The sequence below is a fragment of the Dermacentor albipictus genome, chromosome 1 (assembly GCF_038994185.2).
Source record: "Dermacentor albipictus isolate Rhodes 1998 colony chromosome 1, USDA_Dalb.pri_finalv2, whole genome shotgun sequence".
Taxonomy (NCBI): domain Eukaryota; kingdom Metazoa; phylum Arthropoda; class Arachnida; order Ixodida; family Ixodidae; genus Dermacentor; species Dermacentor albipictus.
The window spans coordinates 326200291-326215881 of record NC_091821.1 but is presented as its reverse complement, the minus strand read 5'-3'; the positions used below and the strand labels follow the sequence as shown (position 1 = coordinate 326215881).

Sequence of the window (15591 nt, the reverse complement as noted above, 5' to 3'; positions counted from 1 at the left end):
TTTTTGATGAAAATCGCATACCCTGTAATAAACGGAATGTGTTTATATGTGAAAGTCGAATTATCTTATGCTCTAGGAAGTATATCTTGTTGTGGATAGTTGTTCTATATTTCCAATGAAGCTAATTATTTTTAATGCAAAACGACAAGCTTATCTATGTTATCTTTAGTTGCCGTACGTGGTAGTAAAGCGCGATAAGTTAAATACGAATTAAAGGGACACTAAAGGCAAATATTAAGTCAACGCGGACTGTTTAAATACCATTCCAGAAGCCTCGCAACACTCGTTTCGTGGGAAGAAAACACTTACTTTACGAGAAAATTCCATGTTAAGGGTCCGAATATCTATACCGCAATTTGGACTTCCCGCCACCCAGTTGGGGTGTGCTGGCGTTGCAAACGCCGTCACCACCCTTTGTTGCAGCTGGTTAGTAAAACGGCGCCCGACAGATGGCGGCACGGTTTTTTGCACAAAACGTAAACGTGTGGCTGCGGAGAAACCCAGACAAGACAGAGTGGTAGATTCGCCGCTGCAGCTGCTTTTGGTCAAGTGGCGGTGAACGTTCGCGCATCCCGCTACATCACACGGAAGTGCACTTCTCTGCAACTTGCAGTTTGCGCGAGTTTCGCGAGCCAGCAAACCCAGCGCAGCATTGCGCGATAACGAAACTATTGAAGCGCGAAAGCGCGGGCTGCGCACAGTCGAGCGAAAACGAAACCTTTCGATCGCCCGCATCGTAGTCAGGAGTTGTTTTTTTTTTTCCTAAAAACGAAATAGAACTGAAGAAGTAACATTTTCTTTCGTATTAGAATGCAATACAGTGATACGTTTAGAACGATTTGTTGAGTACTAACGACAGAGTTTAAATGTGGAGTGCCTTCGTTATCGGGCAAGTACTTGAAGGTCCCGCGGGAGTTTCTGATCGTGTCCTGCATTTACCTTAATTTCTCGATTAGTAAGACTCTTTTCGCGATAATATTGATGCCTTAGTGATTCTCTAGCATTAGTCTATCACATTCATTTGCATTAATATTTGCTCGTAGTGTCTCTCTAAATAAAGCAAACTAGATTTGAAACTAAGCTAGAGCTGGGAACATTATCTCAATGATTGATGAATATTTTTACTGATGTGTATATATATATATATATATATATATATATATATATATATATATATATATATATATATATATATATATATATATATATATATATATATATATATATATATATATATATATATTGTCTGACTATGCCGGCTTAACATAGACGCCCCAAGACATTTTGAAAAGACTTTTCGAGAAAACTTCGACATGCTGGTCCTAATGTACGCTTACCAGTACTTAACACGTTTCTCAAGTGAAAATTACACTTTATTATTTACCACCATTCTACCACAAGTCATAAATTAATTTGAAATGATCAAGCAAAGGCAGCTGCATGAGCATATGCATGGGTCATTTCAGAACATTAGCCTTCAAGGGATCTATACTTGAAAAGCTCGAGAGAAAGGTGGTCTCGTTTATTTTTAACATGCATTGGAGAAAAGATTCCCTGTCTACCCAAATCATATATAGAAGTCTTCTTTTCCTTATAATACCGTAGAAAGCTGAGCCGTTTACTTCTTTCAAATAATCAAACCTTTTAAAACATTATTATTTTTAAAGCCTGATTACAACAAGAAGGATATGCAGAAGACGGTCCTAAGGTCACAAGACCATACCAGGACCCTTATAATACAATTTACAATACGATACGGGGACGCTATGATAACAGTTTATGGTAATGCTGAATTTGTCAGACCAATTTTTCTTCGTACTTTGAACGCAAAGCATGGAAACACCTATTTCTCGCAGGCAATCGTTTTGGGAATGAAAGCCTGTCGCAACAATTTTTTTACTGCACGCGTTATAAGATTGAAATAGGCTAGAAAAAACGACTTGGGCATCCGCAAATAATTTTCAGTCTTTTGAAACATTATCCTTTAACGGTAGGAGTAGATGCTATGTTGCAGGACTCGAAGGTTGCATAGTGACATTCATAAGACCAGTATTCACAAACCGCACTCTTCGAGTCAAGATAGGTGGTCGATTCTCGCCGCTTCATCACATCGCACATGACCATCCGCAAGGCTCAGTGCTGTCCTCTTTTATTTTAAAGGTGTAAGCATTTCTATGCCTGCCCAACGAGGAAAGCCATTCCTCCGTCTGTCACGTAAGACGAATCGCTATAAAGAAACTAGTATATAAAAGAAAAGAAAATTTGTAAGGAAAAACGTTGGGTGTTGTGAGTTTCGAACCTACTTCACGTTCTGAAGCCGAATGTCTTACCCACTCGACTAAACACCCACGCTTGCAGAAGGTGAATATATCATACAACATTAATTACATTTCTTTTGTACCGGCAGTACAAAAAAATGTTAAAGGAGAACAGTTTCTGTGAAGGCTTCGTTGAAAGGTTCTGTGATGGTGGAATAAAACCCATTCTAGGACCATATGTAGAGCCGACTTGGAACATTGTAGACATCTAGAAAATTTCGATTCTGGGAAAATTTAATCTCCAACATGCCACAACCAAGCTGCGTGTCGCTGGTCGCGGGATGCGCTTTCCATTGGGGCCTTCCTTCACCGACAGAAATCTGTAAGGGCTCATGCTATTCTCGTCGCCTTTTCGTCTTTTGTCGTCTTTTTCCTATATCAACCGCAGTTTGCTGCTTTACTGCTCGCATTTGAAATTAAACTTGGGCAGTGCAGCGAAATCTCGCACATGGTGGATAAGAAGGGAGTTCACCGCAATCTTTAAGCGGTTCGACCACAAGCACAAACTCGCTTATGTAATGCGAATCACTTTCCAGATGCTCCGCTTTGGCAAAAGGCAGGCGCAATGTACGGCGGTTGCATTAAACTGCGACAGCACGACCGCACGCGAGAACACAACTTTTGTGACAAAAACAAACTTCAAGTGCACTAGTGCATTTTTTTTTGTCGCTTGCTAAATCTTTGGCGTGAATGCAAGGAATCCTTGCGTGAATTGCCTCTTGCGTGAGGCACGTGCTGGCTTCACGCGGAAGACGGACCTGGAAAAAGACGGTGCATTATTCCATCGTCGCCTGCAACTATAAGGAAAATCAGCGCGGCAAGTTCTTTTCGCTAAGGTTTCGCATTATCCGGTGCAGTTTACGTTGTGTGCTGTTCTTGGAACGGGAACCATGTCTGTAACGGTACCTCATATGCATCCGTATATGCGCGAATTGCAGCGGCGATTCCCTGCCATTTTTCATATGCTCGTTCCGGTGGCCTTGCTGCTGGCCGGCGCGCTAAGGCTATCCTGCGTAATGTTCTGTTATCCAGGGAACAGTTTTCTGCAGTACATTTTCCCTTTGGAAGAAGAGCCTAGAGTGGCACAAGCTATCAGTGTTGTGTAACTTTCTGAATTTGGCCACGCTCACCTATATTTTACTCTTCTGTGTTTTGTACCCGGCCTGTTTAGTCGTACGCCATGGTGGTAGCGATCAGTCCAAAGGCCGAGTGTTCAAGAATGCTCTGCTGCGTGTTCCTTACCGGCTATAGACTGCGCGGAGATACTGCACGCTATTGCTGAGTAGTAGTATTGATCGAAAAGACGGCTCCGGTCCCCCTTCGCCTGTCCGCAACGCTAGCTCTTGTCAATGGGCGCTTTTATTACATGCCACCATACATTATTGGCTAGGACAAGGGCAGTACTTCTGAGAGCATCGCTTCGTGCGCCGGAAAGTACGCAAGCACACACGTGTAAAAAAAAAGAAAGAAAAGAGCCAAAGAATCGTGTCTATGGGCCTGATGTCAGCACTGGTGTCTTCTACTCCGAGCTTATGATGTAGGTTCTGCTCAAGTGCGGCTCTAGCAAAACGAGTGATGGAAAACATAAACGTATTCTTCAGTAACCTTGATTAGGCCGATGTTTCTGCAGTGCAGTTGCGAATCAATGGCAGTAGTTTTTTTTTTCTTTCACTCGTGGAAAAGTTCCAAGAATATTTTTTTTTTCCTGCATAGGGGTTGTAGCCACGACAAGATTGTTTCATTGCGGACTACTTTAGGTCACCTCGACTGTAGAGCATCATATATATATATATATATATATATATATATCTTTGTAAAGCTTCTGAAGTATTATAGTTAGATGAAAGGGGTCGATGAGAAGCTTGTAGAGCAACATGTAAAACTCCCAATACAGCTGTCTTTTGCTCAATACGTGCTACACAAAAGTTTTTCCGAGCGTGAAAGAAGCATGAAGAACGTGAACGTTTTGAGCATCACAAAGCTGTATCGGGAGTTTTGCATGTTGCCCTACAATTTCCTCATTGACACTTTACATCTAACTATGAGATATTTGAGAAGTTATATATTTATTAACACTAATGTAATTAGGTGGAATGCAAAGAAAAGAAAGTTGACGATCAATTTAGCATACGATAAAGAGGATGGAGGCCAATGCCTGCACACTCACGAGGCATTTATTAAACTACTTGACATTGTCATTACATATGTTGTTACTTGCAATTGCTTTCTGGCAATAATATTGGCGGGTTCCAGTACGTTAATTAACTCGACCCTAATGAACGCTACCTTAATTAACTTCGCCTTAGTTTACCTCATAAGTTGTGGGTTCGAAATCGACAATGATCTGGGTGTGACAATCGGCGCACCGTCAATTTGGTGCCATCGAATTCTGGTCTCGCCAGAAGTCCCAGCAAAGGTCATGCCCCTACAAAAATGACTTTAGACTGTCTATAGAACGTATATAGCCTTTTTATAGATGACCTAGCTTTTCTATAGATTTGGACTTTTGTTTATACAGAGTCTATAGACTGTCTATAGATGAAAGTCGATAAAGCTTCTATTTCTTTTTGTCTATTCGCAGTCTAAATGGTCTACAGAAAAAAGTAGATATGATGTTTGTTTCTTCTTTGTCTACTTCCCCTCTATAGACAACCTGTAGACAAACGTTGATACACCCTCTATTTTTCTCTATTGCTTATCTGTAGACTTTCTATACACGAAAGGCGGTAAGGTTTCTATTTATTTTTGTCTATTTGCCGTCTATAGATGGTCTATAGAAAAAAGTTGATAAGGTGATTTTTTTTGTCTACTTCCTCTCTATAGACTACCTACAGACGAAAGTCGATACAGCCCCTATTCAATTGTTCTCTATTATTTGTCTATAGACTTTGTATACACGAAAGTCGATAAGATTTCTATTTCTGTTTGTCTATTCGCAGTCTATAAATGGTCTATATAAAAAAGTCGATACAATCTCTATTTGTTGTTGCTCATTCTTCGTCTTTAGACTGTCTATAGACGAGAGTCGGAAAGGTGTATAGTCCCTCTCTACGTAGTTCTGCACAAACACACATATGCACACATTCACGTACATATATATATATATATATATATATATATATATATATATATATATATATATATATATATATATATATATATATATATATATACCTCCGCATTTGTTGACCACATGATATGATCTACGTAGTCGCTCTCGGCAATCCCAAGACAGTCTTCACAGTTGTCATAGCATGACTTTTGCGGCAGTAGAATAAAGAAAGCAAAACGCCGATCCTATTGTGATAATAAATGTTATGAACGCCAACTTTAGCTTCAAGCGGATTCCAAACAGGTATCAAGCTAACAGCGCAGACTCGTAATGTTTGTAGCTGACAACGAAGACTTTGCGAGTGTGCGATGAACCGATGTCGCGCATGTGGTGTGCGCGCTGTGTGTCGCCCGATTCTCGGATACTTTTCACATTGTCTTCATATCTCGGCTGCATCACTAACATCGGGTGGTTTTTCGTTGACTGATATCCTGCATTATAAACTCATCAAAATGTCTCATTCACTTAAAATATGTGCCAAATTCTCTGAGCCCACCCAGTATTTCTCCGGCGGTATGCAAGCGCGGCCACGCATATGAGTACCTCATTGCTCTACTGATTGCTTTCACCTATCATCGGAACGGAAAATTTGCACTAACATACGTGCGGGCATCACATTTGGTGGTACGCTGGAAGATATGCTACAAATGCGCTGTATTACTCATCGTCGCTGGCGATGTTACGGGTTTTACATACAGCGCATTCATCCATGTCTGCGTTGCAGTCTCACACGATAGCCCACAGCATTTGTAATACAACGTGCCAGCGCATTTATTTCGTTCATGAAAAAAAGGATGCAAACTGGAAAAGAAAAGGAACCTGTCCAGGCGTGCATGGAGCGCAGAGAGAGAGAGACAAAGAAACCAAAAAAAGAAAAAGGCGCACGCGCTCCAAGCAGACTATAGCTATAGTCTATATACATATGCGCACAGACATTTTATAGTCTTCAGTCTACAAAAGTAGAACTGTATATATAATTCTACTTTTGTAGAATGAAGTCTATTAAATGTCTATAGATAGTCTACAGACATTTTTCTATAGACATTCTATAGACTTCAATCTACAAAAATAGAACTATATAAACCTATACACTTCTGTCTATAAACATTCTACGGACATTTGTTTACAAACGTGGATTTTCATTAATCTGTAGACAGCCTATAGACTCGGAATTTTATAGGCTAGTCTATAAAAAGCGTATGGCCATAAGTCTATAGACTGTCTATAGACTGGTCTATAGGAATAGTCTATAAATAGTCTATAGACATTTGTCTATAGACATTTTGCAGACTATTGTCTACAAACATGAATTTTCATTAATCTATAGACAGTCTATAGACTCAGATATTTTATAGACTAGTCTATAAGAAGTATATAGCCATAAGTCTATAGACTGGCTATAGACAGTCTTACGGAAGTCTATAGACTCACACTTTTTATAGACTACCCTATAAAGAGTGTATGGCCATAAGTCTACAGACTGTCTATAGACTAGTCTAAATAAATATCTATAGCCAGTTTATAGACTTCATAGACAAATGTCTATAGACTGTGTATAGACTTTCTATAAAAATTTTGTGAAGATGGGCTCGAACGCCTTAATTAACTTTGACCAAATTAACACTTAGAGTCGTGGGTAAGCTCCCAGTAAAGGTCGTGGGCACAAGTGCCTTAATTAGCCTTGGCTTAACACTAAAGATCACGTTTTAGACTCCCAGCAAAAGTCGTAGGTTTGCATGCCTTCATTAACTTGGACTTAACAAACATTAAACGTCGTGGGTTAGACTTCTAGTAACAGTCGTGGGTCCGAGTCCCACCAATGATCGTGGGTGACACCATCAATTTTGCTGCCATTGAATTTTCGTGCGATATCGTGGGAAGGGCAATTTTTCGATAACACCGGACAACAAATTTTAAACACATAGACCGGAAATAAAAAAAAAATGAAGCACGTCCAATGACAGCATAAAAGAAAAAAAATAACAGTGAACATGCCCTGTTTAAAAATCTCGAAGGCATTGCCTTTAAATATATTTAAAAGCTCGTAAAAGATATCAGGCAGACTTTTCACAGCCCTGAATCTTTGGAATTTAGTGCCCGCCAACGTATTACCGATGCGACCAGAAACATAATCAGAAAACTAATTCACTGCAGCTCAGATCGATACAGTCGCCAGTCAAGACCGGTGGTATGCACGAGAACTTCTGCCAACTTATTATTTTGTTACAAACCCTTTTTATGCTAACTTGTGCAGCAAATATACTAGAAGGCAAGCTCGCTTACAATGAAGTACAGGTTCGGGAATCGTGTTTGACAGTGAAACTCTGGCAGTGACAGTGAAACTCTGGCTATTATTTTTCTTTTATTTCCTTAACTATTCTTCCACTTTTCCCCTCCCAAAGTGTAGGGTAGCCAACCAGGTACGTCCTTAGTTAACGTCCCTGCCTTTCACTTTTCGTTTCTTTTTCTTTTCTAGACACGCTTCTGCCTTGTTCGGAGACAGCTTGGCCGCACGGCTTTGTCCCAAGCCTCTCCTGCTTGCAACAGGAGGTCGGCACGTGCCCATGATTCCACTGGAGGGCAGACCCGCCGGCGAAGGGGTAAAGGGAGTGCATCTTCTGTAGATACAAAGCTTGTCCTCTTCCCATTCCCGCTACTTCAGCCTTTAGACTAAAGGTAAGGCTATAGTGCGCATTTGCACTTTCTGAGCGATGCTGCAGCAGGCAACTCTATAGCATGCTGTCAACTGCCATAAAATTCATTCACGTTGTCGCCAAGGGCCGTTACACTCACTAACGGCGCTTGTTTAAGTCGTGTCACGTCAAAAAAAAAAGATAAAGGATACTCCAAGTTACACAACTCGTGTGCGCACTCCGACACTGTTTTGAACATATGTCATCGAAGGGCGGTGTCATCACATGTGACTTGCATCTAGCAACGACGGTGACGACTGTTATGAATGGCTGAGTTTGCTCAAGCTCGAGTGCATTGTGCCTCGTTTATCTCGGCACTTCTTTCATGGGTAAAACTCCAAGACTACATAAATTCTCAATCAAACACTTTCGGGGTACTCTCGCATGATGTCATGTCCAGATCTATGCTTCCTGGCTGGAGTGATGTTTGCCCTGTCAATGCGATCGTCAACTAACCGCCATGAAAATTACGTTGAGAAGAAGGGCGACAGTGCTTCCTTCACATCACCTTTCACTGGTCTCGACAATAAACGTACAATACTTGCGAAATTCACGAATGCAACCGACATGAGCGTACGGCCATATGTGTTTCCCCGTCCACTATGCATACTACGCCCGTTACTTGTCTGCGTTGTGCTCCGGCTAAGCGCTGTTATGATGGCCATCGCTTACCCGTGCGCTTGCAGGTCGTGTCGCTTCTCTGCCGACGTTGCAGTGCCTGACGGGCGCGTACACATCTCAACTGTCACACAACTGCTAAAAGCTGGCGCGCACCTCTCAACTCTCATACCAACGTCCAATAAGAAGCCTGTCAACAGCACACGTTCACTAAGGCAAACGAACTTGGGAGCTTTCTTTGCAAGTACGACACGAAGTCCAGTGCAATTATACAGAAGACTGGTAGAAACATCGGTTTTTATAGCGACTGTGCAACAATGCAGTGTCGCGAGTGCCTGTTGTGTCAAGAAAATCTGCAATCGACTGAAACTGAGAAACTTGAAAAAAAAATGTTTTTATTCTTGAATATTTTACAGCTATCTACAGTAATTATGGACCCTCTACGTGGACCAGTTTCATCTTGAGGGACGAAATGGCGCTTTCATCGGCGCGCCCTACTTTGCCATAGCCAACGCGCACCAATGCGAAACCATTACCACTACTGTCTTGCTACCGAGCGATAAGCTGTCGAAAATGCAACTGGGTATTCGCTAACGCACTGTGTTCTATGCGCACTGCAAAAAGTTAAGTGGTATAGGAAAGGCGTGTGCAGCAGTTGGCTGCAAAAAATAGTGAATGGCATAATAATAAATTGAATGAATTTGTGTGACCAATTCCACGGGCCTCTGCTACATAAGGCCTGCTTGTGTTGTCGGCCTTCCACCATACACGGCTTTCCTCGAGGATGAAAAAATCTACTCATCACCAGCGTTGTATGGCTACCCTCTAAAGAAAGGATTTCAGCCCGGTAACGTCGGCAAGAGTGAGTACCGCTCCTTACATAGTGACAGAGTAGCGCTGCTCACTGGCGTAAGACGTTTCTCATGCACATCCATTGTAAACACGCAGGCAATGGAGGCAGCTGAAGCGACCAATGCACGCGCCACTACGTGATATTATATGGCGACACCCACGGTATCACCACTAAAACAATCTCTATAACATCTGCAATGCAACTGTGTAATGAAATTTGTGACACTGCATGCGGAAACTTAGTCCGTTATTATAGATTAGCTTACATCCAGAAAAACTACATTCAACTTTGCACACGGGGTATCGTGTACCTATTGGTTTTCTGTAGTTTTCTCAGCAAGAAACGTTATTTCTGAAGGCAGGAGCCTCCAAGGTACGTTTAAATCGAAAGTTTCTTAGTTCACCAACCAACCTCACTCGCACCCGCCGTAGTTGCTCAGTGGCTATGGTACTGGACAGCTGAGCACGAGGTCGCGGGATCGAATCCCGGCCCCGGAGGCCGCGTTTCGATGGAAGCGAGATGCGAAAACACCCGTGTACTTAGATTTGGGTGCACGTTAAAGAACCCCAGGTTGTCGAGATTTGCGGAGTCCTCCACTACGGCATGTCTCTTTATCAGATCGTGGTTGTGGCACGTAAAACCCCATATTTTAATTTTTTTATGCGAAGCATATTACGAGGGCTCAACCCAGCTCCTCAGGCGCGGCGGTGTCGCCTTGAATACCACGTGACACCGTGACGTCACGACAGAGGAGAAGTGGCTTTGGCTCAACTCTTGCAAGATGGGCTGGGTGGGAATCGAACCAGGGTCTCCGGAGTGTGAGACGGAGACGCTACCACTGAGCCACGAGTACGATGCTTCAAAGCGGTACAAAAGCGTCTCTAGTGAATGCGGTGTTGCCTTAGAAACGAGCTGTTTCTAAGGCTCAGGCGTGCGTCGCTTGCTCAGGCGCACATTTCGTTGCCGCGCCGAACGCTGCGTTGCTCGACGCTCACCGCGTCCAATGCGGGGCGTCCAAGGCGAAGCAGAGTAACGCATGAGTTGTTTCTTCGTCTAGCCGAACCAAATATAGACAAGCAACAGCAGTTCACCAGGCTAAACAGTGGTTCAACAACTAAAATAAAGGCTAGTATGCTTCGCATCCTGGGCTTAACCTTACCTAAGCCACCACAATTTTTTAACCATCACTTGCCCTCATCTCTCCCCGTTTCTTGTTAGCTATATCCATGGCTATGATTCCGAAATTAAAGGGCCTCTCACCAGGTACAATAGAAAATATTAATTCTAGAATATAACTTGTCGAAGGCCTTCTAAGGAGCGTTTAGGCAGAATAATTTTTCAAATCAGTTCATTGTTACAGGAGATAGGAGCAATCAAATCGTGATTCGCCATGCTGCTAGGAGGCAAGCTTGGCTGTCAACAAAGAAACCATCTCATTTTGGCTCGACTAGAGTCCACATACGAGATTCCTTTCCTGCTTTCTGCCATACCAGAGCCGAAGGACTGCATCCCTGTTGGCGCCCCTCCTCCTTCCATCTTTATGTTTTTAGCACCTCGGCACATTTACACCTTGGCGTTTTTAAATTTCCTTAAATGTATAATTTACTGAAGTCATGGGCCATAATTGGCGAGATTACAGGGAGTGCGTCTAACGTAGAGGCCTTTATGACTCTACATTAGACGCACTTCGAGGGGCTCCTTCGAGAGGAAGGGCGCCTGCTCGCTTGTTTGATGTTTAAGCTGTTCTACTGCATCGTGCAGTGGTTTGACACTTTGCGGACACGATCTATAGGGCATGATATAGGCACCGCACTTGCCTGTTTGCATTGGTCAGATATGTTGAAGTGCCCCTCAAGTGTGTTCGCAAGACCATTAGTTCAAAGCTATGCGTGAATATTCGTTAGATGAATATGTTATTCATGCTGACCACCCAAGAATATTTAGTGGCCCTCAAGTGTTAGAAATACGTGCCTCGTATATTGTTTTCTCCGTGAAAGCACAACTGCATTAAATATGAAAAAAGACCATGCCAATTGATTAAATTGGCAAGGCGTCAGGCAGGGAGATACGATCTCTCCAATGCTATTCACAGCGTGTTTACAGGAGGTATTCAGAGACCTGAATTGGGAAGAAATGGGGATAAAAGTTAATGGAGAATACCTTAGTAACTTGCGATTCGCTGATGATATTGCCTTGCTTAGTAACTCAGGGGACCAACTGCAATGCATGCTCACTGACCTGGAGAGGCAAAGCAGAAGAGTGGGTCTAAAAATTAATCTGCAGAAAACTAAAGTAATGTTTAACAGTCTCGGAAGAGAACAGCAGTTTACAATAGGCAGCGAGGCACTGGAAGTCGTAAGGGAATACATCTACTTAGGGCAGGTAGTGACTGCGGATCCGGATCATGAGACAGAAATAATCAGAAGAATAAGAATGGGCTGGGGTGCGTTTGGCAGGCATTCTCAGATCATGAACAGCAAGTTGCCATTATCCCTCAAGAGAAAAGTATATAATAGCTGTGTCTTACCAGTACTCACCTACGGGGCAGAAACCTGGAGGCTTACGAAAAGGGTTCTACTCAAATTGAGGACCACGCAACGAGCTATGGAAAGAAGAATGATAGGTGTAACGTTAAGGGATAAGAAAAGAGCAGATTGGGTGAGGGAACAAACGCGAGTTAATGACATCTTAGTTGAAATCAAGAAAAAGAAATGGGCATGGGCAGGACATGTAATGAGGAGGGAAGATAACCGATGGTCATTAAGGGTTACGGACTGGATTCCAAGGGAAGGGAAGCGTAGCAGGGGACGGCAGAAAGTTAGGTGGGCGGATGAGATTAAGAAGTTTGCAGGGACGGCATGGCCACAATTAGTACATGACCGGGGTTGTTGGAGAAATATGGGAGAGGCCTTTGCCCTGCAGTGGGCGTAACCAGGCTGATGATGATGATGATGATGATGATGATGATGATGATGAATTGATTAAATTAAATTATGGTGTTCAACGTGCCAAAGCCAAGACACAATTTTGAGGAACGCTGCACTGGTTGCCTTCAAGTTCATTTTGACCGTCTGGGTTTTCTTGACGTTTATCCAATATACGGTACACGGGTGTTTTCGCATTTCGCCCCTGATTGAAATGAAGCCCCATCGTAGCCGGCAAAAAATACCATGCTAGAGCAATGCCTACGGTCTTCAATCATTCGAAGACTCACGCCATGTCGTTGCATAAACGAAACGTGCGTCAGCTCTAGTTCTTCCATTAGCATGAATGCCGCACAAAAGCTTGCTGTAAGGCTAAGGTGTGAGCCCCATTGCTATGGACAGTGCTGTAATATGCATCTTTTTCTCTTTAGCATTTTCTCACAGCTGTATTTCACACTAACAATTTATGATAGAAAGATCACCTTCATAAGTAGGAGTGTCAGCAAGTTATGTTGCGTTTATTTATGAAATCTCAGAAGGACTGCGTTATTAATGCTGCTACTGCTTTATAGAATTGGGGTGGGAGATATCGCTTGACCAACACCTCTGAAATATTCATATTAGAAAGGCTTTCAAATTGCAAATGACAGCTGATATACTACGTGAACATTCGACCAAAACATCAGTTGTATCAAGTTCAAAAGGAAAAACACTCAGAAACAAACCACTCCAGCTCCCTGCAAACAGCCGCGCATCAAGCCGAAGCCCATCCCTACCCTCACAGATAAGCATCGCCTAACGTGGACCTCCTCGTGCGCTCAGCATGCGGATCAACATACCTGCCTCCAGACGACAGACGTAGAAGGCAGAACATATTGCGGGCACAGCTGGCTGAATTACAAGAGCTGGTATTATTGTCTCGAGACGGCAAGCACACACAGACAGAGCACCACGACAGTCTCTCTTGCGCAAATGCTACCAGTCGTTCGAGAAAGGAACATGGAAGTCGCGTGCAGCGTGGAAACTAAACTAACGCAACTACTCTATTCTAATACAACTATACTAACGTCGTAGCACAGACAGCTGGCAAACTATGAAAAATTCGAAATCCTGTGTTTACCCTACGCCTGGGCTACAGCATTAGAGCAATTGCGATATCAGAAATATTTTTCATTGGCTTTGATCACAGAGCATGCGCTCTATCACGCAATTTTTTTTATCTGGTTTCATAAACACTGGACATGCCGGAGCTCTAAAATGAAACTCTGTTGCGACAAAGCACCCCTATACTAAAGAAGAAACTCAACAAAACACTACCTAATACTCCTCAAAAGCTGCATGACGGCAATGCATGTGCACACCGGGGAAACGAAATAAGGGCTTCAACAATGTCTGCATACTTCGCATTTGTTTACAAGACAACGCTCCCCGCTTGATTATCAAACTTCTAAAACTCGCAGGTCTTGGGAACCATGTGTAGACTCGGTGCGAACCTTCAACTGTGCGCGAAACTGTGCTCTCTCTCTCTCTCTCTCTCTCTCCTCTCTGTCTTCATTTCCATACCCCCTAACCTGACGTGCGTCTGGTTAACCTCCCTGCCTTTCCTGTCTTCTATTTCTCTTTCTCTCTATCTCTGTCTCTAAAACTCACTGCCGAAGAGTGGTTTTCGCTTTTCTTGACCGAGTTTCTACCAAAGAGACCTGCAACTGAACGAAACACCTGCCACCAGTGTCTCGTCTTCGCTGTTGCTAGGCAGAGCCATACGTTTGACTTCTCTTTCATTCTTGGATGTCGCTTTCTAGAATGCTAACGCCAGTGCATCCCCAAATTACTTCCGATCTAAAACTTTCGGGGGTGACGCTAGTAGGAACAGGATGACACTTTGATTTCGCATTGTTGACAAGTCTCGCTCTGTTCGTGCTACAACGTGCAACAATAGTCCCGTCCTCTGCATCTTGTTATTTCCCATCTTTCCTACTAGCTTTAGGAGGCAGGCGCGGGAACATTCCATTTCCTTATGTGACCCCATTACTGATTTCCTTTGGAAGGACGCGTAACTTCTGCAAGATTCTCAGTCTGTTAGCATTTAAAGAAACAATCAAGGGAGTGAGCGCTTAGAGCTTAGAGCACTTCGCCTGATTAGAAACACTTTGTAGATTTTCGTATCGAATGGTACTGCCAGTGGGCTTCTGCTCAGAGTTTTTCGCATCGCTTCACTACCTCTCAACTATACATATACCATATGGCTTTATCCCGCATTGCCCTAAGCCTTCAAACTTTCTTCCCAAATCACTTTCTTTTAGTCAGTGATTACACGATAATGACAATGAAACTGACCTTATGGATTGATTACAAATTGGGGTCTGCATGTCTGCGGCATTTTTGAGCATGTTGGCAGGCTCTTGTAATTTTTCAACTGCCATCCCCACTGTAATAATGCACTCTGAGTAACATCGCAGCAATAGATGTAAACTGTACATTTTATCCGGTACATGTTGCTCTTGTCACAGATATCCGTTATCACCTTCACATCGTCTTGTTCTTTTGGAAAAATTTCATCAAGAAATATTAACGATAATTGCAACTCCTTTTTCTTTCGTGCTAGATTTAAAAGAACAGTTTGTAAATAGTTGATGGTTTCTTATAAGCTATAATCCTGATCGTCATGATGGGACATGCTCGTCAATAGAATTAAAGAGGGATCGAAATGGAGATGGGTATTTAAAATGTACGATTCCATTGTTCTTCCAACGTCCATTATAAGGCAAACTATACAATAAAACTGCACATTTCACTTTGCCCCACCCCCTTCCTTCCCACTCCGGAAATCGCGTTTTTTTGACGAATATTATTAAAACCGTAGCAGCGGCCGCTCCAGGGCGCAGAACGAATCTGTTTACTACTTTATGGCAACAGCAGCCTATTTAATATCCTGTGTGTATTTCATATGTAACCCCAGCAAGGCTGCGTTAGCCTGTGGTTAGCAATGTCACCCCCCTTAATCAGGCACTCTTGTTGAGGCCATAGGAACGTTAGCTAACGAATTCAATTTCGTAAACGCATGTAGGTATAT

General features: G+C 42.8%; 1 protein-coding gene across 5 annotated transcripts in view; it reads left to right on the top strand.

Moving 5' to 3' along the window:
* Positions 1-15591, top strand: part of LOC135908910 (uncharacterized) — a 662802-nt gene that overhangs the window by 424297 nt on the left and 222914 nt on the right. For 2 of the 5 annotated variants that reach the window (XR_010566494.1, XR_010566492.1), the window contains exons 2-3: positions 7907-8106; positions 9158-9441. Coding sequence is in view for 3 of the 5 variants with exons in the window: in XM_070535432.1 (XP_070391533.1) it covers positions 7907-8030; positions 9158-9249 (216 nt within the window). In the remaining 2 variants the exon portion in view is untranslated. Of the gene's footprint in view, positions 1-7906; positions 8107-9157; positions 9442-15591 lie in introns of those variants that run through there. The other 3 variants (XM_070535435.1, XM_070535426.1, XM_070535432.1) reach the window with 2 other exon arrangements.